This window comes from Mobula birostris, chromosome 9 (genome assembly GCF_030028105.1).
Source record: "Mobula birostris isolate sMobBir1 chromosome 9, sMobBir1.hap1, whole genome shotgun sequence".
NCBI lineage: Eukaryota > Metazoa > Chordata > Chondrichthyes > Myliobatiformes > Myliobatidae > Mobula > Mobula birostris.
Window position 1 is genome coordinate 100904006 of NC_092378.1, and position 25541 is coordinate 100929546.

Sequence of the window (25541 nt, forward strand, 5' to 3'; positions counted from 1 at the left end):
CCTTCCGCCTCTGACACTTCCCCTGCCTGCTCCATCCATTTCACATACTTTGGGAAAGTACCGCATGACTCCTGGTGAAGGAGTCTATTTGGAATATTGAGGAGATGGTCTACCAGAGGCAGTTGATGGCAGTGGTGGCCACCTTGCCTACATTTCCCCCTCCATCCCATGCATTCAGGTTTTTTGAACACCCTCCTTTTAAAAGTGGGACTGAAAATTTAAATGTAAGAATTTGTGAGGTGTTTCCAAACTGGAGTGGGGTGGGGGGTGAAGGTGGGGTAACAGTTCACATACTGGATACAGTCAACAGTAGCTGGAATCGGCTTCAGGACTGCTGAACAAACGTCGGTAGTCATCCCAGGACAGTGTACACTGGAAGGGGAGTGCTGTGAGCTTGTATGGAGATGCTGGCCAAAATGACCTTCCTGGACAGTATTGACCTTAAGGAGCTGAGCAGTACTCACTTGCAGGGTTGCTTGCATATCTCCAGGCATTTGGAATTCTCCACCTCAATCTGCTCTCTCAGAGTGTAATAGCAGTAACCTGGTGAAAGTAACACAGTAGAAGTTGAACTCGACAGCATAAGGAGGTCATTTACCCCCAAGTCAGCAAATTGCACTGCAAATTAGAATGTAAATTGCCTTACACCATATCTCTTGATTGCTTTTTCAATCTTTATCTAACTTCCCTTCAAGGGAAATGGACCATAACCTATGAATACAGTGTGAACAGTCCCTTTCTCCTTTCTATTACAAGCCATACGTAGAATCCTGAGCTTATCCCTCATTTATATGCAAACAATTTTCATTCACGTAATATAAGGACATTGCAAACCAGTTTAACAGAGTGTCTGGATCCATTTTACCTACAAGAAAATGGATCTGAAGGTAGTAAATGGTAACATATACATACTTCGATAATAAATTTATTTTGAACCTCTGATGGGACCTTGTCTATTTAATATACTATGTTCTTTTTTTATTTATATACACACATTCTTTTTCTCTCTCTCCCTTTTCTCCGTCTGTCCCTCTCACTATACCCCTTGCCCATCCTCTGGGTTTTCCCCCCTCCCCCCTTTCTTTCTCCCTAGGCCTCCTGTCCCATGATCCTCTCGTATCCCTTTTGCCAATCAACTGTCCAGCTCTTGGCTCTATCCCTCCCCCTCCTGTCTTCTCCTATCATTTTGGATCTCCCCCTCCCCCTCCCACTTTCAAATCTCTTACTAACTCTTCTTTCAGTTAGTCCTGATGAAGGGTCTCGGCCTGAAACGTCAACTGTACCTCTTCCTAGAGATGCTGCCTGGCCTGCTGTGTTCACCAGCAACTTTTATGTGTGTTGCTTGAAATTCCAGCATCTGCAGATTTCCTTGTGTTTGCATACTATGTTCTTCAGCAGGATTCTTTAGTTTAACACACTCTGTTTTTATATGGCCTTTATCTCCAGACCTATGTTCTGAATGTGTTTTGCTTGCTTTGTTCCTTTATATTAAAATATTTTAATTTGAAATTTCACCATTATTTCCCCAATTGCAGGATGAAATCCATTCCTTGAGGTGTCCAGTAAAATGCCACTTATGAGCCAGCTGGGCTTGTCTCCCAGAGATACCAGGGCTTGAACATAACCTGCACTGAAGGGCAGACTGATGGCCCAGTGTTTGGACCAGTGTGTGGTCCAGGAGCAGTCTGACTAGGAGCCCTGACTTGGAGGAACCATGACTGGCTGAGTTCCTTATGCTCTCTGCTTGCCCCTGTGCCCCATTGGCATGGGGCCAGAATAGAATCAGAACTTATGGAGCAGCTCCTTCAACACTCAAAATGGGGCTACAACCTCACATTCTGTAACTCCATAGGACATTGACGGTCCAGGCAGTAGAAATGACTGGCAGCCTCTGAACCAGCACACATCCACATTATAAAGTAGGGGAATCAATCGCACAAAAATTCTCCTGTTGCTAGATGGCAGAACAGATTTCCATATTGAATTCAGATGCAAGTTTGGGGTGAGGAAGAATGGAAGAGCAGCCTATCCAGAAATCCCTTCTGTAGGGTACGGAATGACACAGAGGACGTTTCCCAGAGAGGAGATAATGTATGGTACCAGGTTCTGTGGTGGCTTTCAGCTCTTGGATCTGATGAGCATCTTGGGCCCAGTAGAGGTCAACTCACACAGCATGCAAACAGACCCGTCAGATCATTGAGTCTGCACTAACCATCAATTACCCACTTATCTCATGTGAAACCCTTTGCTAATTGTCTCCACATTGCCACCAACTCCCCCTAGATTCCAGTACACGCCACAGACACACATTTTCTTCCTCTCTCACAAACACAGTCAGTCTCTCTCTCTCTCTCCCCCCCTTCTCTCTCTCTCACTTCTCATACACATAAACAGCTTCTCTCTCCTCTCTCCTCCCCCCACACACAGTCTCTCTCTCCCCCTTCCCCTCTGACACACAATATAGTCAGTTTCTCTCTCTCTATCCCCTTCCCTTGTCCCCACATGCGAGAGAACTTTACAGTGGCCTGTTAACCTACCAACTCACCCCTTTGATTTTTTAGTCTCAGTAATACTATTCGGTAGGTTTAATACGTACTCTAAATTCTGTCACAAACAAGAGAAATCTGCAGATGCTGGAAATCCAAACAACACACACAAAATGCTGGAGGGACTCAGCTGGTCATGTACATTTATGGAAAAGAGTACAGTCAACATTTTGGGCCAAGACCTTTTATCAGTTCATCTGGTAATTGCCCCTCCTCCTTCACCATTCCCCATTCCCATTTCCCTTGCTCAGCTTACCTCCTTACTTACCCATTGCCTCCCTCTGGTGCTGCTCCCCTTTCTTCCATGGCCTTCTGTCCTCTCCTATCAGACGCCCTTCTCCAGCCCTGTATCTCTTTCAACAATCAACTACCAGCTCTTTACTTTATGCCTCCGGTTTCACCATCACCTGAGACCTTGCACTTCCTCCTCCCCTTACGTCACCTTCTTACTCTGACTTCTCATCATTTTTCACCAGTCCCGATGAAGGGTCTTGGCCCGAGCGTTGACTGTTTACTCTTTTTCATAAATGCTGCCTGGCCTGCTGAGTTCCTCCAGCATTTTGTGTGTGTTGCTCTAAATTCTGTGATGGGGCAATGCCTGCTAAATAACCACCTGTATTCCGTGATAGGTGCCAGCTGTGATGGGGCAATGCCTGCTAAATAACCACCTGTATTCCGTGATAGGTGTAATAGGACCCAGCATCCACCATTCCTGATGGGATTAGTAATCTCTGTCATTTGTCTGGGAAACTTTTCAGTTTAAAACACACCCAATAATTTCGATAGCACCTTGTACAGTTTACAAATGCTCTCAATTCAGTGGGTTTAGTACAGTCTGTAAATTCCAGGATGCAACCTTTAATCATGTTTTCCATCCCCGTCAAATCAATAAACCCTACACTTTATGTTGGCCTTCCTCAATTTAATAAGATCAGTATAACTGGAACTTCAATAGTTTGATAAACTCTATAATTCGTTATAGAAGTACATCAGTTTCACACCTGCTTCATTTGGTGCTTGAGCTGCAGCGGGGCTGAAGAGCTATGCTGTATGACTCTCTGACTGTTCTAAAATCTCTTTAGTATTCTGTGACGGTACCAGCAATAAATTTCTTCAAATGTAGGATAAGACCTGTCCGTTTAATACACTCTGTGTAATAAATTTAAGATCTTGACAGTTTATTGAAGTGTCTGTAATCTACTTGGGGGGGGGGGAGGGGTCTAGTCATTTTAGTGCCATACTCTGCATTCAGTAATGTGACCCAATACACTGCTAATGTGATTCAGTAACAGAACAAATGATTTAATACATCCCGGCTGGGGCACTGTCGGTTTAATACCCTATTCGTATTTGATAACTGGACTATATTTTTAATACACTTTCTAAATGTTGCGATGGGACACTGTTTAATTCAATATCAATATTGATAGCCATCGAGTCATACAATGTGGGGGAAGACTCGTGTCCATGTAGCCACCAATGACCTAATCGCAGTTTTCAGCTCTCAGATGGATCACTGTCACATTAATACACTCTCCGCAACTTGTATTGGAAACCGGTCATCAATATGATGATCCCTGCTGTGACCCTGCCAATTGAAAATACTTGCTACAGTTCATGCTCAAAGCCTTGCGTTCAATATATAATCTGTAATCTTTAATGGTACTCTGTTAATCCAATATGTGTGATACAGAGCTGACAATATAAGGCCTTCCTTGTATTGTCAAAGTTACCAAATCAGAGTCATATGCTCGAAGTCATTTGCCCTTCAGCCGACTGTGTAGCAGCTATCAATCACCCATTTCTCATGCTCGAATCGTAGTTTCTTCTGTTTCAATGCACGATGTGTTTGTTAAATTGCATGTTGTGTCTTTGAGAGTTTCATGCATTTTCTACAATTGTAAGGCATTCTCTCATTTTAGTACACTTTCCATTGTCTGCGACAGGACCTACAGTTAGTTTGTTTAACTACTACAGGGTATTGAATTACCAATTTAATAAGCTATCTATATTTCATAATAGGATGCTGCCACTTTAATATGCTGTCAGCAATCTGTGACGGATTTCTTTCAGTCTATTACGCACTCCATAATTGGGTCTGCAATTCTTGTTGGGTCCCTGTTACTTCAATAGACTGACTAGAGCCATTGGAAGAAACGTCTCAGTCTAATAAATACTCTACAAATGGTGATAGTAACTTAATATACTCGTTATGATACACGACGGGGCCTTGTGTTTATTAGGCCCTGCAATCCGAGTTGGAGAACTATCGATTAATTACAATCTAAATAATCCTTGATGGAAATCTGTCAAGGTAATGCGCTCTCCTCAACCCCCTTTAATGCCCTCCCTATTATTTCTGGCAGGACCCGAACAATTGAAACCACTCGCTGTGATCTTGATGGAATTCTTTCCCTTAATCAGTTACCATACCTTGTCAGTGTAACACACTCACTGTACAGTAATACATAACAGGACCCTGTCAATCTATTACACTTCTACAATCATGAAATGAGTCCGTTTCATTTATACAGAGTACAAATAACCCTATTAATTTTTATTTGTGATGGGTCTCTGGCAAGTTAAAATGCTCCCCATATTACGTTATAGGATCCTGCCATTGATGTACAATCCGTATGAGATCCCTAAGCCATATAGTCTCTATAATTCACGACAGAACTGTGCCATTTTATTACATATTTCATACAGGTCCTGGCCAATGTAATGCACTCTCTATAAACTATAATAGAAAGCTAAGAATTTAATACACTCACTATGATGAACATCATAGCCTATCAGTTGAACATACTAATTACAAACCTTAAAGAAATGCTCTTGGTTTACACCCATCTCCACGATGCTCAAAGGTCCAGGACACCTTCAAGCAGCGATGCCTCGAAAAGGTGGCATCCATCATTAAGGACCCCCATCACCCAGGACAGGCTTCTGTATCTGTGCCAACCATCAAACATTAAAACTACCTCAACATCTCACGACGTATGCCGGTGACATTAAACCTGATTCTGATTCCGGTGTCTTAGTCAGTTTAATCCGTGATCAATAATTGTCAATTTATCACACTACCTCCAATCCCTGACCAATTTAATACACGCCATATAATCCGTGATGGAACGCTGCTAATATAACACACTTGGTAATTCACAATGCTACAATAATACCCATAATGGAAACCTGTTAATTAAAATGCCCGCTATAATCCGTATCAAGATTGTCATTAAACACTTCTCATTTGATTCAGTGAAGTGGCTGCAAATTATTACCCTCTTCTTGACTTTGACATCTCAATCTCAATCTGTGATGGCATCAATAGGCTCACTTGCTGTATAAAGAAATACATCACAATTCGGCCCTCTGTATCTGTACAAACCATCAAACAGTCACTTACACTCATACAACATCAAAATCTCATCTTATTCTCACAATATTCCTGTCAACACCCCCTAAATTCTACCACTGTTACAGTGAGCAGTTAACCTTCCAACCTGCACATCTTTGGGATTAGAAGAAAATCCCCTGCAGTCATGTCACAGAATCACACAGCATGGAATCGATCCCTTGGCCCATCTCATTCGTCCATGCCCATTGTGTTGCCCAGTGAACTAGTGTCTCCCACCTGCCCACGTTTGGCCTAGAGCTCTCTAAACCTCTCCCATCCAGTCCATCTAAATGTTTTTTAAATGTTGCTAATGTTTCTGCCCCAAACACTATTTCTAGTAGCTCTTTCCAAATATGTACCACACTTTGCTTGAAGAAGTTGCCCCTGAAGTCCCTTTTAAATCTCTCACCTCTGTTCTTAAACGTTGGCCCTCTTGTTTTTAGTACCCCCTCCTTAGGAAAAAGTGTATGTGCTTTCACCCTGCACATCCCCCCCACCCCCATGATCTTATTTACCTCTGTCAGGTCACCCCTACATTTCTATGTTGCAGGGAATAAAGTCTTAGTTCATGCACCCCCCCCCCGAAGTAATTTAGACCCCAAGTCTGCATTTTCTGCATTCTGTCTCGCACTTTTTCCTACATAAGGGCGGCCAAAACTGTGCACAATACTCTAAGTGTGACCTCAACAACATCATATATAACTGCAACATAACATTCCAACTCCTATCCTCACTGATAGAGGCCAGTGTGCCAAGTATCAGCTTCAGCTCTTCACCATTTTTACCTTTGACGCTGCTTTCAGTGAACACTTGCACTCCTAAGTCCCTCCTCTCATCACATTCGCCAGAGCCCTACTATTTAACAAATAGTCCTACTGTGGATTGATCTCCCAAAATGCAGTACCTCACATTTCTCTAGATTGAAAACCATGTGCTAATCTTCAGGACTGTGGTGCTCAAATCAGGTGACCCTGACCCTTAGAAGAAATCAAGATCAAGCAGTTATCAGGGATGCCAGGAGACAATACCAGACCAAAATCAAGACCCAGACCAGCTGTGAGTTGTACCAGGTTCACATGCTATTACAGGCTGCAAAATAAAATTGGGCAGCATCCCAAGTAACAGCACATTCCTTCACATTGAAAGTAATGCATTCTCTGGAATGTTACCACCCACCCTGAGACCCTCCATTGTACTTGAACCCACAGCCACTGTTGTGGACGTAAGAGCAGAGAGTGAACCCATGGAAACCTTCTGGCCCAGAAGGCATCCCTGTCCGCATCCTTAAATCCTGTTCAGGACATGAGCTGGAGGGTATTCGCAAACATTTTCAATTTCTCCCTGCTTCAGTTTGAGGTTCCTACCTCAAAATAAGCAGGGAGAGATTAGGAATACCACAATCATTGCAATCCCTCGGAAAAACAAGGGAAAGTGCCTTAATGACTACCACTTGGTAGCTCTGATGTTCACCAATGTGATGTGCTTCAAGAGGCTGGCCAGAGCACTCATTAACTCCAGCCTCACAGATAATCTCATCCCACTGAAATGCACCTACTGCCAAAACAGGTCCATGGCAAACCGCAGCTCCCTACACTTCTCTCTGGAGCACCTGGGTAGTGGACACTCACATCAGACTATTGCCTACTGACTACAGCTCTGCCTTCAGTACTATAATTTCAAACAAACTCATCTTCAGACTCTTACACCTGGGACTCAGTGCCTCTCTTTTCAGATGGATCCTTGATTTCCTGACCACTGTCAGTAAAGACCGGCAGCAATAGCTCTGCCATCATTATTTTCAGCACTAGTTCCATGACTGAGTCTTAGCCCCTATTCTACTCCCTATACACTCACGACTGAGCGGCTGCGTTCTGCTCTACAGGTTTGCAGATGATACCACCATAGTGGGCCGTATCTCACAAAATGATGTGTCAGATTACAGGAAGGAGATGGAGAGCCCAGTGATGTAGTGTTGTATCAACAACCTTTCCCTCAACATCAGCAAAACAAAAAAACTGGTCATTGACTTTCAGAGAGTGGGGCAGTGAGCATGTTCCTTCTTACATCAATAATGCTGAGGTCGACAGGGTTGAGATCAAGTTCTGAGGTGTTAACATCATGAACAGAATGTCATGGTCCATTCTCACACAGATGCCACAGCCAGAAAAGCTCACTAGCTCCTCTGCTTCCACAGAAGGCTAAATGAATTTGGCATGTCTCCATCAACCCTCAACAATTTTTATTGATGCACCATAGAAAACATTCCATTCAGACGCATCATTGCCAGGTATGGCAATTGCTCTGCCGATAACTGTAACAAACTGCAGAGAGTTGTAGACAGAGTTCAGCACCCCATGGAAACCAGACTCCACTCCCTGTACTCTGTCTATCCTTCTCATTGCCTTGGTAAAGCATCAAGTATAATCAAAGACCCCACCCACCCGACCATTCTCTCTCCTTCCTTTACCCCACTGTGTAGAACATGCAAAAGCCTGAAAGCACATAACACCAGCCTCATGTGACAACTTGTAGCCCACGATTATAAGACTATTGAATGTTCCCCTAGCATGATAAAATGGATTTTGACCTCATAATCTACCTTCTTGTGATCCTGAACATTATCGTCTACCTGTACTGCACTATCTCTGCAAGACTTTATTCTGCATTCTGTTATAGTTTTAATTTGAACTACCCCAATGCGTTGTTGTAATGAATTTATCTGTAGGAATAATAAGCAAAACAAGTTTTTCACTGAACATGTGATAATAATAAACCCAGTTACACATATAGCCCTCCACATGATGTGCAATACTACTTGTTTTAGTATCATCTGCAAACCTACTAACTATGCCTTATACATTCACATCTAAATAATGTATATACATTACAAACAACAAAGGTCCTAGCATTGCCCCGTGTGAAACACACTAGACATAAGCCTCCAGACTGAGAAACAACCCTGGACCAGCACCCTCTGCTTCCTGCTACTGAGCCAATTATGAATCCTATCGACTGACTCCCCCTGGATGTCATGCAATCCGACCTTCCAGGCTAGTCTACCATGAGAGTCCTTATCAAAGACAACATCCACTACTCTACCCTCATCTAGCCTCTTGGTAACCTCCTCAAAGAACTCAAAAAGATTTGTCAGACATGATTTCCCTCACACAGAACATGCTATCTCAAATAAGAACTTGTCTCTGCAAATGGTAGGAGATTCTGTCCCTCAGAATGCTCAGCAGCAATTAAACCCCCTCCCATCACAGAGAGAATGCACGAGCTCCAGACAGAGAGAGGCTGGGATTGAACCCAAGTCCCTAGCACTGTCAGGCAAGTTCTCCACCAGCTGGGCCACTGTGCCGATCCTTACTGGGTCAATTGAATAGCATAATCATTGATGGAACTGTTTTCGGATTAATCTTTAAAATATATGACGGAATTCTCTCTTTACAATCTATATCAGAAGACTGTCAATTTAACAGACTGATGGAAAATTGTCAGTTTAATATAATATTTGTAATTTGCGATGGGACCCTGTCAAATAAATGAGCTCTGTGCAATCTGCATTGGAAATCTAATAATTAAGAGCTCAGTATAATTCGTGATTGATCTTAGTCCAATTGAATACATTTGCAATAATTCTTTTATTTCACCGATTGTATTAAACCAGTGTTCAATCACCAACTGCGGATAGTGTGTGGTACAGAAGTTGGTTCACTTGATTCACATGACAGGTCGAATCATTATACAGCAGTCAATTGAATGCACTTGCTATAATCCTTGAAGGATCCCTCTTTGTATTCAGTGATGGAAACCTGTCAATATAATATCCCTTGAATAATACCATTTGAATACTTTTCAACTTAATAGTCTCTTAACGATCATTGATGGACCCTTGTTGGTTTAACACACACTAAGTTTACAGTGGAACACAGTAAAAAATGATGCATTCTTTACAACGTGCTTGAAAACTGTTAATTTAATTTTGTACACTTTCAACTTTGGTAATGAGTCCCTTACGATTTAATACACTGTGCACAATCCACAATGAGTCACTGGCAATTTAATTCTCCACTGTCTCCAGCTTAATACCCTCCCTAAAAACACAAGGGTAGCTGCTGAATGTTCTGGGGTTTAGATGTTTCAAAAGGGACACCAAGGGAGGTAAAAGAGGTGGGGGTGGGGAGTTGTATTGCTAATCAAGGACAGTATCACATAAGACCATAAGACAACATATAAGACAAGACCATAAGACAAAGGAGCAGAAGTCAGCCATTCGGCCCATCGAGTCTGCTCCACCATTTTATCATGAGCTGATCCATTCTCCCATTTAGTCCCACTCCCCCGCATTCTCACCATAACCTTTGATGCCCAGGCTACTCAGATACCTATCAATCTCTGCCTTAAATACACCCAATGACTTGGCCTCCACTGCCGCCCATGGCAACAAATTCCATAGATTCACCACCCTCTGGCTAAAAAAATATAACCATAAGATTACAGCTATAAAAAGGGAGAATGTTGTGGAGGGATTGTCTATTGAGTCAGTGAGGGTGGACGTCAGAAACAGGAAGGGAACAATCACTCTACCGAGAGTATTCTGTAGACCAACCTCCCACCACACCCCAAACTGCAACAGCGACACTGAGGAGCAGATCATGGGGCAGATTATGGAAAGGTACAGAAAATAGGGTTGATGTCATGGGGGACTTCAATTTCCCCAATATTGAATGGCATCTCCTTCGTGCAAAAGGTTTAGATGGGGGCAGAATTGGTTAGGAACAATAGTTGACAAGAGATGTGGAACATCTAGTCAAGAGGAGGAAAGAAGCTTACTATAAGGTTGAGGAAGCAAGGATCCGACAGGGTTCCTGAGAGTTGTAAGATAGCCAGGAAGGAGCTGAAGAATGGACAGGAGAGCTAGAGGAGGCATGTGAAGGCCTTGGCAAGTAGGATTGAGTAAAACCTCAAGGCGTTCTACATGATCGTAACAAACAGGAGGAGTAGACTGATCATGTAGAGTAGAGTAAACATGCCTGGAGTTGGAGGAGGTAGTGAAGATCCTTAAGTGAATACTTTGCTTCAGTATTGACCAGTGATAGGGACTATGACCACTCCAAGTACAGCGTAAAACAGGCTGATGAAGCTAGAACCTGCCAATGTTAAGAAAGATGTGCTGGAACTTTTGGAAACTTCAGGTTATATAAGTCCCTGGGTCTAGAAGGGTATATTCAAACTTACTACGGGAAGCAAGGAAAGAGATTGCTGCACCTTTGGTGATGATCTTTGCATCCTCACTGTCCACAGCAGTAGTACCAGATGTACCAGGGTGGAAAATATGATTCCTTTGTTCAAGAAAGACAGTAGGGTTATCCCTGGGAATTATAAACCAGTGAGTCTTACTTCAGTGGTGGGCAAATTATTGGAGAAGATTTTTACAGACTGGATATACGAACATTTGAAGAAGCATAGTCAGATTAGGAATAGTCAGCATGGCTTTGTGAGGGACATGTCATGCCTCATGAGCCCGAGTGAATTCTTTGAGGATGTGACAAAGAACATTGAGGAAGGTAAAGCAGTGAATGTGAAGTATATGGACTTTAGAAAGGTGTTTGATAAGTTCCCCATGGTGGGCTCATTGAGAAAGTCAGGAGCCACGGATCCAGGGAAACTTGGCTGTATGGATATGGAATTGACCTGCCCACAGAAGGCAGAGGGTGGTAGTAGATAGAGAGTATGCTATCTGGATGTTGATGACCATTGGTGTTTCAAAAAGATCTGTTCTGGGACCCCTGCTTTCTGTGATTTTTATAAATGAATTGGATGAGGAAGTGGTAGGGTTAGTAAGTTTGCTGATGACATGAAGGATGGAGGAGTCGTGGATGGTGTGAGAGTCAATGTAGATTGCAACAGGACATTAACAAGATGCAAAGCTGGGTTGTAAACAGGCAGATGGAATTCAACCCAGCAATGAGTGAAGTGATTCATTTTAGAAGGTTGAATTTGAAGGCAGAGTACAGGGTTAATGGCAGGATTCCTGACAGTGTGGAGGAAGGGAAGGATCTTGATGTCCATGTCCATAAAACCTTCAGCGTTGCTGCACAAGATGAGAAGGCTGTTAAGAAGGTGCGTTGGTCATCATTAGTCAAGGGATTGAGGTCAAGGCAGTTAGGTAATGTTGCAGCTCTATAAAACTGTGGTTAGACCACATTTGCAAGACTGTACTCACTTCTGGTCACCTTATTATAGGAAGGATGTGGAAGCTTTAGACAGGGTGCAGGGAAGATATACCAGCATGCTTCTTGGACTCAAAGTCATGTCTTATGAAGGTGGGTTGAGCAAACTAAGGCTTTTCTCTTTGGGGTGAAGGAGGATGAGAGGTGACTTGATAGATGTATACAAGATGATCAAATGAATAGCCAGAGATTTTTTACCAAAGGTGGAAATGGCTAATATCAGGGGGCATAATTTTAAGGTGATTGATGGAAAGTACAGAAGGGATGTCAGCGGTAAGTTCTTTACAAAGACAGTGGTGGGTGTGTGGAACGCCCTGCCGGGGGTGATGGTACAGGCAGATGCATTTGGCCATTTGAGAAACTCTTAGATAGGCACATGGATGACAGAAAAATGGAGGGCTATGTAAGAGGGAAGGTTGATCTTAGAGTAGGTCAAGAGGTTGGCAGAACATTGTGGACCAAAAGGCCTGTATTGTGCTGTAATTTCTATGTTCTAATCCATGACAGAATCTAGTCAGTTAAGTAATTCCACTGCATATCAGAGGGGTCATTGTCAATTTAAAATACCATCCAAAATTAGTCAGGGAGCCTTGTCAACTGTGATAGGTAACTGAATTACTGCCCTCTCCTTGAATTCCATACACCCTCTTAATCCGTGTTGGCATCTTGTCAAGTTCTTGCTCTCCCTACAGTCTGTATTAGAAGCCTCTCAATGGGCTTACTGTAATCCTACCCACCACTCAGTCATTTCAAAACATCTTCTGCAATCTGTGATAGGATGCTGTCGATATAGCACACTCAATGACTGTAACCAGTCAATGTACCACATGCACTGCTCTCTGCAATCTGTGATGGAACTGTGTCAATGGAGTACATTCAGTACAATCCATATGAATTCAGTATGGACCAAGAGATCTAGCTGTTGTACAATACCCCATTTGCAGTGGGTGAAGGAACTCTGCTACTTAATACACCTCTCTACAATTGATGATGGTACTATGTTAGTTTAAAATGCACACTGCTGTATGTCAGCAATCAGGGTGGTTCCCTGTCTGTGCACTTATTTAAATCCTGCTAAGATGATAACCTCTACAATCTCTGATGAAAATGTGCAAACTAATTGCACTTTCTCAATCCATGATGCATTAAATCAATATATTCTCTACAGTCTGTATCGGAAACCTGTCAATTAACACATTCACAAAGTAGACCTTGTCAGCTGGATATCATTAATGGAACCTTCTCAGGTTAATACATTCTCTGCAGTCCAGTAAGTACATGGAGCGCAGTTTGTGATCAAATAACGTGGGGTTAAAACACTGTACTCCACAGCAGGCCTCTGTTAATTCAATACTTCTCCCTCTTCATGCTGGTGCACTGTCTGGTGAGTGCAGTCTACATATTCCCTATTGGAAGTAGGTCAATTTATTAGGTGTGCTTTTATCTTTTCATCAATACATTGTCAAAAATGTGTGACAGAACATCAGCTTAATGTATTCTTTGCAATTGCAATTTGTCTTGGTAAATGTAATACAGTCTGAATAATTAGTGATGAGATGCACTGCAGTTAATACAGTGTCAACGGCCTGCATTGGAAACTGGTGGATTCACTAACTATAATCTTCAACGTAATATGCAGTCCGCGATGGCGTGATGGAACTCTGTCACGTTAACGTTCTGACAATAATTCAGATTGGAATCCACTACTACAAACTGAAATGCAGCTCTTCTTAATACACTAGCAATAATTCCTTGTCATTTTAATACACTTCACATTCCATATTGAAAGCTTGTTAATTAACACAATCATTATAATCTGTGATGTGACCCTGCGAATTGAAGAAACTCTACAAATAAAGAACAGCAGGACACGGGAAAAACTCAGTGGGTCAAGCAGCATCTGTGGATGCCTGACATTCTGAGTTCCTCCAGAGTTCTGGTTTTGTTCTAGGTTCCAGAAAATACAGCCTCTTTTGTTTCTGAGATGGGATAGTGACATTTTAATACATTCTGCACTTGCAGCAATGGGCTTCTGCCAATTAAGTACACTTTCTACATTCATTGCTAGCACCCTGTCAGTGAAATGTCTCTCCATAATTCAATAGGGGTCCCCGTCTAGTTAACGTAGTCTTCATAATTCAGTTAGGAAAGTTGTAAATTTAATAATAGCATTATAATCAATGACAGGACTCTTGTTATTTTAATACACATCGTGCAAGTCCTAATTGTCCCTGTAAGACACTCTCTGCAATCCATTATGGGACTCTGTCCAGTGAATATATTTTCCAGAGTCCCAATAGTAAACTTTTTAATTCACTACAATGTGTGAGGGCTCTGTCAATTGGATGCACTATTTACCATTCTAGATGAAATTATCCTGATGTAAAATTGACAGTCTGTGGTGGAAACTTATCGGTTTATTACTGGGACTACAATCTGTAAAGACCTCCTATCAAATTACTGTACAGTCCACTGTCCATGATGGAATCCAATTGGATTAATTCACCCTCCATAATCCTTATAGAAACATATACAAGGATTGGGGTGGCACAACGGCATAGTGGCTGGCACAATGGTTTACAGTGCCAGTGACCGGTGTTCAATTCCTGCCATCGCCTGTAAGGAGTTTGTACGTTCTCCCTGTGACAACGTGGGTTTCCTCCGGGTGCTCTGGTTTCCTCCCACAGTCCGAAGACAGACCGGTTGCTAGGTTAATTGGTCAATATAAATTATCTCGTGATTAGGTTAGGATTAAAAAAAAAAAAATCATCAGGTGATTGCTGGGTGGAATGGCTCGAAGGGCAGGAAGGGTCTATTCTGTGTTGTATCTGAATAATAAATAAATAAATAGAACAATACTATTATATTAACTATAATGTATTATGAAACCCAATCAATGTATTACAATCACTACAAATCCTTGATGAAAATCTGCTAATTTACTACCTTTCATACATCAAAAGCTTATTTTCAGGGTATTTATAGCTGGATATTTATGTGCATAATAATGAACTTGAACATTGCTAATAAAATGTGAGCAGCCCCTGTCAATTTATAGAGTTATGTATCATCCATGATATGCCCCTTTCAATTTAGCACACACTCTACTGCTAGTGATGGATCCCTGCCAAATGAATACACTTATATCCACCCTGTCGATTGAATCTTTGACTCGACTGACCGGGTTTAAGACACTGTTTACAATCCCAGATGGAAACCTGTCAATTTAATATATTCTCCACAATCCATGGCAGATCCAATTTACTGCACCCTTGATGGAACACCATCAACGTGATGCATTGTCTACCATCCCTGATGGAATCCTGTTGGTTTAATACACATTGAACAATGCATGAAGACTCCCTTTCAAATAAATGTGTTAATGCATGCCTACCAACACACTCTGCACTCTGTTTGTATTGGAGACTTGCTCTAATGGATAGTGGAAGTCTCTCAATTTAATAACCTGACCATATTTCATTACAGTACCCTGTCAATTCATCAGCATCTTTGATGGAATACTACCAATTTGCTATACTGTTTACAATCTGTGGTTCAATGCATTCTAATCAGTCCTTGATGGAACACTGACAACTTGATACACTATCTCCAGTCAGTGATGGTAATCTACTGGTTTGATACACTCTGCAACTTTGATCTACCAATTGATACACCATCAGCAATCCCTGAATGCACTAACTACCATCCTGCATGGAAGTTTTTTGGTTTAGTACACTCTCTACAATCCACAAGTCAATCCAACCCTGTGTAATCAAAGTACCATCTGTTATCCGGGATGGAGTAATATAGGTTCAAAACATTCTCTGCAAACGTGGATAGGTTTGTCCGATTATATACAGTTTCTGTTATCCTAGGTACCCTCTGAATTTAATATCTGTGATAGGACCTTGTCTAATGACTGCACTCTTTGCGTTCAGTTCTGTGATAGGACTCTGTCGGCCCCTGCATCCTCTGACATTTTAATGAAGATCAAAAACGGTAGATGATGCAAATACAGCACTGTCTAAAATCCATGATAGAACACTGCCAAGTAACGTTCTTTGAAATCCATGAATGCATTCACAACATTTGATGGAACCCATTTGTTTACAATCGGTGTCAATATTAGTATACTACCCTGCCAATTCTGTTTCCTCTCCATTACTCCTGATGGAATCCTTTTACCTTACAATGGTACATAGGACCTAACCAACTTTATGCCCTGTTCACAAATCATATTGGAATTTGCTATGATCCTGCAGTTGTCTGTAAGGAGTTTGTACATTCTCCACATGACTCTGAGGGTTTACTCCAGGTACTTCAGTTTTCCACCCTTAGTCCAAAGATACACCGGTCGGTAGGTTAATTGGGCATTGTAAATTGTCCCATGATTAGGCTAGGGTTGCCAAGTGGTTAAGGTGTCGGTCTAGTAATCTGAAGGTCACTAGTTCAAGCCTGAGCTGAGACAATGTGTTGTGTCCTTGAGCAAGGCACTTAACCACACATTGCTCTGTGACGACACCGGTGCCAAGTTGTATCGGCCCTAGTGCCCTTCCCTAGAACAACATTGGTGTCGTGGAGAGGGGAGACTTGCAGCATGGGCAACTGCTGGTCTTCCATACAACCTTGCCCAGGCCTGCACCCTGGAAACCTTCCAAGGCACAAGTCCATGGTCTCACGAGACTAACGGATGCCTAATGCCTAAGGCTAGGGTTAAATCGAGGGTTGCTGAGCAGAGTGGTTTGCAGGGCGGGGAGGGCTATTCCGTGCTGTATCGCAGTAAACAAGTAAATTAATTAACGCCCTCATTACAATACTAACATGACCCTATCAATGTACTACTCTGTCTACCATCCATGGGGTAGAGAAATGCCAATTTAATGTACTGTCTTTAATCCTTGATGGGATCATGTCACTTTACCACACCCTCTACAATCAGCAATAGAATGCTGCGAATGTATAACTCCCTTCTACCGGTGATGGAGACCCGTGGAAGAAAAGCTCCTTCTGTACACAACAATGCAACTCTATAAGTTCAATACACTTTCTACAGTCAGTTTTGCATATTCTATGCAGAATCTGATGGGTCACTTTTGGTTGTGGCACTTTGCGCACACACTGGTCAGCAGCTAAGAGGTTAATGCCCACTCCACTCCACAGCCTGCGTTATAAACTTGTTAATTAATACAGTCAATTGTCAATGATGGGACAAAATTAAAAACACTCACTACAATTATTGTATGGTTCTTGTTAACAGGATGAACTAACAAGTGGTCCTCACGGAATGCTGTGATGAGACGCTGTCAATTAACTTCATTACAGTATTTGCAATCTATAATGAGCAGTTCATTACAATCTCTGCTGTGCCATTGCATTTCACACAACACACTCTTTACAGAGGGTGACTGAAGCCTGCCAATTTAATAGGCCTGAATTCTGTCAATTTTGCCCACTCACAGTTAATGGGTAAGTCCACACCATCAGTTGAATGTGCCTTTTCTAATCCGTAGACATGCTCTCTATAATTCGTCAAGTAAATCACCACATTGGAAACCTCAAACAACAGGAATTCTGCAGATGCTGGAAATTCAAGCAACACACATCAAAGTTGCTGGTGAACGCAGCAGGCCAGGCAGCATCTGTAGGAAGAGGTGCAGTCGACGTTTCAGGCCGAGACCCTTCGTCAGGACTAACTGAAGGAAGAGTGAGTAAGGGATTTGAAAGTTGGAGGGGGAGGGGGAGATCCAAAATGATAGGAGAAGACAGGAGGGGGAGGGATAGAGCCAAGAGCTGGACAGGTGATTGGCAAAAGGGGATACGAGAGGATCATGGGACAGGAGGTCTGGGAAGAAAGACAAGGAGGGGCAGGGGGACCCAGAGGATGGGCAAGAGGTATATTCAGAGGGACAGAGGGAGAAAAAGGAGAGTGAGAGAAAGAATGTGTGCATAAAAATAAGTAACAGATGGGGCACGAGGGAGAGGTGGGGCCTTAGCGGAAGTTAGAGAAGTCGATGTTCATGCCATCAGGTTGGAGACTACCCAGACGGAATATAAGGTGTTGTTCCTCCAACCTGAGTGTGGCTTCATCTTTACAGTAGAGGAGGCCGTGGATAGACATGTCAGAATGGGAATGGGATGTGGAATTAAAATGTGTGGCCACTGGGAGATCCTGCTTTCTCTGGTGGACAGAGCATAGATGTTCAGCAAAGTGGTCTCCCAGTCTGCGTCGGGTCTCGTCAATATATAAAAGGCCACATCAGGAGCACCGGACGCAGTATATCACCCCAGTCGACTCACAGGTGAAGTGTTGCCTCAGCTGGAATGCATTGGAAACCTGATCATTAACACATTCTCTGTTACCCATGGCGGGGCCCAGCCAATTGAATATAAGATTTTTGATGGGACCCTCACTTTCCCTTTTCCAGTTTAAAACATATTCTACATTCTGTGACAGTATGACACCAATTTAATGCTCTCTCTAAAATCCATGATGGGATACTGCCAAGTTAATACATTTCCAACGACCAAATTGTGATGGGGTCTTCTCAATGTAATGCCATATATATTATTCAAGATAAACCTTCTGGGTTTAATATTTCTCTACAATTTACCAATTTAATATTTGAAGAAGGAGCCTCAATTTGACACAGTCGACAGTCTGTAATGGAATACAGTCATCTCAAAGCACTGTCTACAATGGTGATACATAGGGAATCTTGGTCAGTTTAAAGGCTGTGTACGATTTGTAGTGGGTCACGGGCAATGTATTCATTTCCATTGCCCTTGATGGAACTCTGCTTTTAAAATATTCAGTATAATCTCTCGTGAAATTCACTCTAAATTTGTGATTGAACGTTGCCAATTTAGTCCACCATATGCACACAGTCGACTTAACACACACTCCATAATTCATGAAGGAACCCAGCCGAGTTAACATAAACTTAACCTGCATTGGAAACTCATTAATTCCTCCCAATCTTTTTGAGTTTTTTGAGGTTACCAAGAAGGTTGATAAAGGAAAGGCAGTGGATGGACTTTAACAAGGACTTTGACCAAGTCCCACATGGGAGGCTGATCCCGAAGGTTAAATCACTTGACATTCATGATGAAGTAGTCAATTGGATTCAACACTGGCTTAGCAAGAGAAACCAGAGAGTGGTAGTAGATGGTCGTCTCTCTGACTGGAGGTCTATGACTAGCGGTGGCCACGAGGATCGGTGCTGCATCCATTGTTGTTTGTCATCTATATTAATGACTTAGATGATGATGTGGTAAACCAGACCAGCAAGTTTGCAGATGATGTCAAGATTGGGAGCATAATGAACAGTGAGGAAGGCTAGTAAAGCTTGCTGGGAAAATTGGCTGGAAAATGGCAGACGGAATTTAATGCAGACAAGGGTACTTTGGGAAGACAAACTTGGGTAACACACAGTGAATGGTAAGGCATTGAGGTGTATGGTAGAGCAAAAGGATTAATGGGTCAAGTAGTTCATTCATTATGTGCCATGTCATATGATGTGGGCGATCATGGTCTTTCCATGATCATGATTATTCTTGGCACATCACAGGTAGATAGGATCACAAAGGCAGCTTTTGGCACGTTGGCCTTCATAAGTCAGGGCACTGAGTTACAGGGGTTGGGATGTTATGTTGAAGTTGTGTAAGACATAGATGAGGCCAAATTTGGAGTATTGTGTAGTTTGGAGTACCTACATGAAAGATATCAATAAGCATGAAAGAATGCAGAGAAAACTTACAAGAATGTTGCTGGAACTTGAGGACCGGAGTGATAGGGAAAAATTGAATAGATTTGGACTTTATTCATGGGATTCAATGAGGTGAGATCTTATAGAAGTATACAAAATTATGAGAGGTCGAGATAGATTGAATGCTTGCAGGCTTTCCCCCTCAGGTTGGCTGAGACCAGTAGAAGTCAAAGGTTTAGGCTGAAAGGTAAAATATTTAAGGGAAATCTGAGGGTGGTGTGAGCGTGGAACGAGCTGCCAGCAGAAGAGGTAGATGTCATTTCAATTGTAACATTTAAGAGATGCCTGGGTAGGTAAATGGATGAGAGAGGTATGGTGCAAGTATATGGAACTAGGCCAAAGACCAGACTGGCAAGGTCTATCTGAGGCAAAGAGCCTGTTTCTGTGCTGTAGTACTCCATGCCTTTATAATCTGAAATGGAATCTTGCCAGTTTAATATGCTCACCAAATCTGTTAATGGGTTTTGTCAACTTGATATACTTTCTACAATTGGTAACAAAACCCATCAGTTAAATAAATTCTCTGACTGTCAGCTTATATACACTCAAATATTTGTGATGGAATTGTACCAGATTAATGAGCTCTCTTTCATCACTGATGTAATTCTGACAGTTTGACACATTCTTCCTACTGTGTAAAAACTTAGATTAGTACACATTACAATCTCGTTAATCCCTAATCAAATTTTGTCAATTTAACACACACCTTATATCTGTGATGGAATCCCACCAGTTCAATAAATACCCTATAATCTATAATAAATGCAGTGTCAGTTGTATAAACACACCTAAATATGTTTATATAAATCATCTCAGTATAAACTCTTGATAATCTGATATGGCAAACTGATAATTTGATAGGTCTCTAGACATTTAGTGCAATCTCCATAATTCATTATGGAATCTTACCAGTTTAATAATATTATTCTTAGCTCACAAACACTTCATAAACATCAATGGATGCCTTTCAATTTAACACACACTCTAAAATTAGTGGGAAGTTAGAGGATTGGGAAGCTTTTAAATACCAACAAAAGGCAAGTAAAAAAGTCATAAAGAAGGAAAAGATGGAATATGAAGGTAAGCTAGCCAATTTTAAAGAGGATACAAAAAGTTTCATCAGATATATAAAAGGTAAAAGAGAGGATAGAATAGATATCAGACCACTGGAAAATTATGCTGCAGAATTAGTAATGGGGAACAAGGAAATGGTGGATGAACTAAATAAGTATTTTGCATCATACTGCACTGTGGAAGATACACGCAGCGTGCCAGAAGTTCGAAAGTGTTAGAGGGCAGAAGTGTGTGAAATTGCCTTCTTGGGAGAAGGTGCTTGGGTAACTGAAAGGTTTGAAGTTAGATAAATCACATGGACTACATTGTCTAAACCCCAGAGTTCTGAAGGAGGTTGAAGAGATTGTGAAGGCATTGGTAATGATCTCTCAAGAATTAATGGATTTGAGCATGGTTCTGGAGGACAGGAAAATTGCAAAAGTTACTGTTCTGTTCAAGAAGGAAGAGAAGCAGAAGAGAGGAAATTATAGCCCAGTTAGTCTGACCTCAGTGGTTGGGAAGACCTCAGTCGATTGTTAAGGATGTGGTTTCGGGGTACTTGAAGGCACCTGATAAAATAGGTTGTAGTCAGCTTAGTTTCCTTAAGGGAAAATCTTGCCTGACAAATCTGTTGGAATTCTTTGAAGAAATAACAAGTACGATGGACAAAGGAGAATTGGTGGATGTTGTGGATTTTCAGGTGTCCTTTAACAAAGTGCCACACACGAGGCTGCTTAACAAATTAAGAGCCCATGATATTACAGGAAAGATACTAGCATGGATAGAGCATTGGTTGATTGACAGGTGGCAAATAGTGGGAGTAAAGGGAGCATTTTCTGGTTGGCTGCTGGTGACTCGTGGTGTCCCAAGAGGTCTGTGCTGGGACATATTCTTTTTATGTTAAATGTAATTGATCTGGATGACAGAAAAGATGGTTATGTGGCTAAGTTTGTTGATAATTCAAAGATAGGTGGAGTGGTAGGTAGTTTTGAGGGAGCAGGGAGGCTACAGAAAAACTTAGACAGATGAGGAGAATGGGCAAAGAAGTGGCAGATGGAATACAGTGTCAGGAAGTGTATGGTCATGCACTTCGGTAGAAGAAATAAAAGCCTAGACTATTTTCTAACTGGAGAGAAAGTACAAAAACCTGAGGTGCAAAGGGACTTGGAGGGGGGGTCCTCGTGCAGGATTTCCTAAAAGCGAATCTGCAGGTTGAGTCAGTGATGAGGAAGATAAATGCAATGTTAGGACTCATTTTAAGAGGAGGAGAGCATAAAAGCAAGGATGTAATGTTGAAACTTTACAAAGCACTGCTGAGGCCTCACTTGGAGTACTGTGAGCAGTTTTGGGTCCCTTATCTAAGAAAGAATGTACTGACATTGGAGACCGTTCAAAGCAGGTTCACAGAAATGAAAGGCTTATCATATGAGGAACGCTTGATGGCTCTGGGCCTGTACTCACTGGAATTCAGAAGAATGAGGGGAGATCTAATTAAAACCTACCGAATGTTGAAAGGCCTCGATAGAGTGGATGTGGAGAAGGTGTTCTCTATGGTGGGGGAGTCTAAGGTCAGAGGGCACAGCCTCAGAACAGAGGGAAATCCACTTAGAATGAAAATGAGAAATTTCTTTAGCCGGAGAGTGGTGAATCTGTAAAATTTGTTGCTACCGGCAGCTGTAGAGGCCAGATCATCGGGTATATGTAAGGCAGAGGTTGATAGATTCTTGATTAGTCAGGGCTTGAAGGGATACAGAGAGAAGGCAGGAGATTGGGGCTGAGAGGGAAACGGATCAGCCATGATGAAGTGGTAGAGCAGACTCGATGGGCCAAATGGCCTAATTCTGCTCCTATATCTTATGGTCTAATAAATCCATAATGGAAACCGATTGATTTAATTCATTCATGCCAGGACTGTGTCATTTTAATGCACCGTAAACCCTGAATGAGCCAGTTTACTGCCACCCCAGCATTTCAATAGCCCATGTAGATTCTGTAAAAAGGCCTTTTCAGTGTAATATGCTGTCTTGATTCTAGTATGTTTAATATACCCTCTGGATTCCCTGGCCAGACCTGAAGGGTCCCATACTCTCAACATTCCATAACAGTAACCTGCCTGTTTAGTACATGCTCTGGATCAGCTAACAGAGGTCTGTCAGTATATTATACTCTTTCACTTCTGTAATGGGAACTTGTCAACGTAAGACAGTGACTTACCCCAACTCGGATTATCCTGCTGGTTACAGTAGTGTGCTCCCTCAGGTAGAGGGTAAGTTTGATGCCCACATCCACAGTTCTGCACCATCTGATCCTGGAAACAGGAACGCAGGCAGGTCTGGGAATAGAACGGAATAGAAAAGGCGCATTAGAGGCACAGGAACCACTGTGGCCTATTTTTAAAATTTTCTACCCTTGCAACAATGGCGCATAGTGAGGACTGCTGAGAACACCATCGGGGTCTCTCTCTCAACCCACCCTCCCCATTTCAGGACATATATCAGAGGTGCTGCATATGCCTCCGGTGTTGTCGAAGTCCCCTTCACACTACCTCTTTGACCTCCCGCTGTCAGACAGAAGTTGCCGCAGCACAAAAACCAGAAATGCCAGGCTGGGGAACAGCTTCTTCCCCCAGGCTGTTAGACTTTTTAAAACCTCGCCGCAACTCAGCACATACGTCTAAATGCCTAGCTGCCTACCGCCCCCACAAAATCATGGACACTTTCTCATCCTGCACTGGTCACTTGTCATCTTTTATTGGTGCTGTTTCACATATTTATACCACTGTTTTTTTTATTATAATAGTGCCAGCAACATTATACTGTCTTACATAACAAGCACCTCGCACTTCCTGTCAACCAGTCAATCTTCAGGCTATGCCATTCAATGACTTGTGCTAATCTTATTCTGTGACTGTACTATATGCACTGGATCATAACTATATGTGCTGTGTGTGACTGTATGTATTGTGTTTTATACCTTGGCTACAGAGGAACAATGTTTTGTTACCTGTACATGTGTGTATTGTTTAATGATAATAAACACAAACTTGAATTAGAACTTTAATGCCAATGAATTAAACCATCTCCACTCATTCCTGTTGCACAGAAACCTCATCAACTAACTCTTCCCATCCATTCTAACTGCATGAAATCCCGATGGTCCAAAACCCAACAGTACCTGTTTTACTCCTCAAAAAACACTCCATTTAAGAACAAAACCTGTTACTTTCAGTGAGGTTGCACCTTCAGGGTTAAACTGGAAAAAAATAGGAATAATGGAGTTTATTTTATTGTAGGGTTGGCATACCTGCATGGTGTAGGTAGTTTTGAAAAGAGATTTGACATTGACATCTGAACCATCAAACGTGCAGCGAGAGTACAGGCCACCCAAACGCACTATTTCATCCTGCACAGAGAAGGAACACATATAAGGCAGTTAAGAAACGAAGTTGTCTGACACACTACATGATCTCCGGACTCTCCAAAGAACTGTAGGGCCATTGGTGGGAGTAACTGTTATAATGGCTGCCGTTTAAAGAGGAAGAGCAAACCTGCAGCAATGGTACAATGACAACATCACCTGTGCTATTAGTTTAAGGGATAAATACCTGCCAGTGTAACAGGGTGAACTGCTGGCCCAAACAACTGCACAAATGCAGTGTTAATTTCTAATGCGCAGAAGATTTCAATGATGTGCAATCCCCCTCAATGATGTACCTAGGCTTTGGCCTGAAATATGTGCTCCTGTCTCCAAAGGCAAGGGTGTTCATACTTCATCACAAAGTCCTCGAGTAATTCAGTACAAGTCCAACTCATCCAAGCCAACCACTGGCCCATTTGCCTATATTTGGCCTTTATCTTACTAAACCTTTCGTGTCTATGTATTTTTTTTAAATGTTATTGTTCTCAGCTCCAGTGGCTTGCTCCACATATGCTTGTTCCACCCTCTGCATGAAGATGTTGCCTCCCAAATCCCTTTTAAACTTTTCCCCTCTCAGCTTAAACCTATGCCCTTTAGTTTTTGGTTCCTTTACCCGCAGCTGGCGGGGGTGGGAGAACTTGGTGTAAGGAGTAATAATGAAGTGAAGCGTAAAGTCACAGCCCAATACGGCACTGGCTCAGGCAATGGTGAGCTGACCATTGGTCACTGGGTCAAGAATCCAATCAGAACAGAGGGGCTTTGAACCGTGAAAAGTGTTGTCTCTTCTTTCCACTTTCAGTTTCAGGTATTAGCCTAGCTCCTGGCAACCAAGTGGCATTTCACTCAAACCCCTCCCCAATCCCCAAAAGCCAGCCATTGCCGGGAGATGTACCTACCACAAATATTCCAATGGATGTTTCTGCCCCAGCCCTGGCATATAGACCCAGGTCCTGGAGGAACGGGTAGGTGTTGGGCTGATGCAGCATGAGCCTGGCACCAGCTGCAAACGACAGGAAGGGGTTGTAATCATCCTGCGAGATATCCAATACCAGCTTCAGCCCTGCACAAAAAATAACAGCAATCATTTATTTTCTCTTGGGCACATATATATGAGTAATTATACAGA

General features: G+C 42.3%; 1 protein-coding gene across 3 annotated transcripts in view; it reads right to left on the reverse strand.

Moving 5' to 3' along the window:
* Positions 1-25541, reverse strand: part of LOC140202909 (epithelial sodium channel subunit beta-like) — a 56339-nt gene that overhangs the window by 12478 nt on the left and 18320 nt on the right. For all 3 annotated transcript variants that reach the window (XM_072268476.1, XM_072268477.1, XM_072268475.1), the window contains exons 7-10: positions 25312-25475; positions 24302-24400; positions 23213-23330; positions 465-543 (exon numbers count right to left, since the gene is read on the reverse strand). In XM_072268476.1, the coding sequence (XP_072124577.1) occupies positions 465-543; positions 23213-23330; positions 24302-24400; positions 25312-25475 (460 nt within the window). The remainder of the gene's footprint in view (positions 1-464; positions 544-23212; positions 23331-24301; positions 24401-25311; positions 25476-25541) is intronic.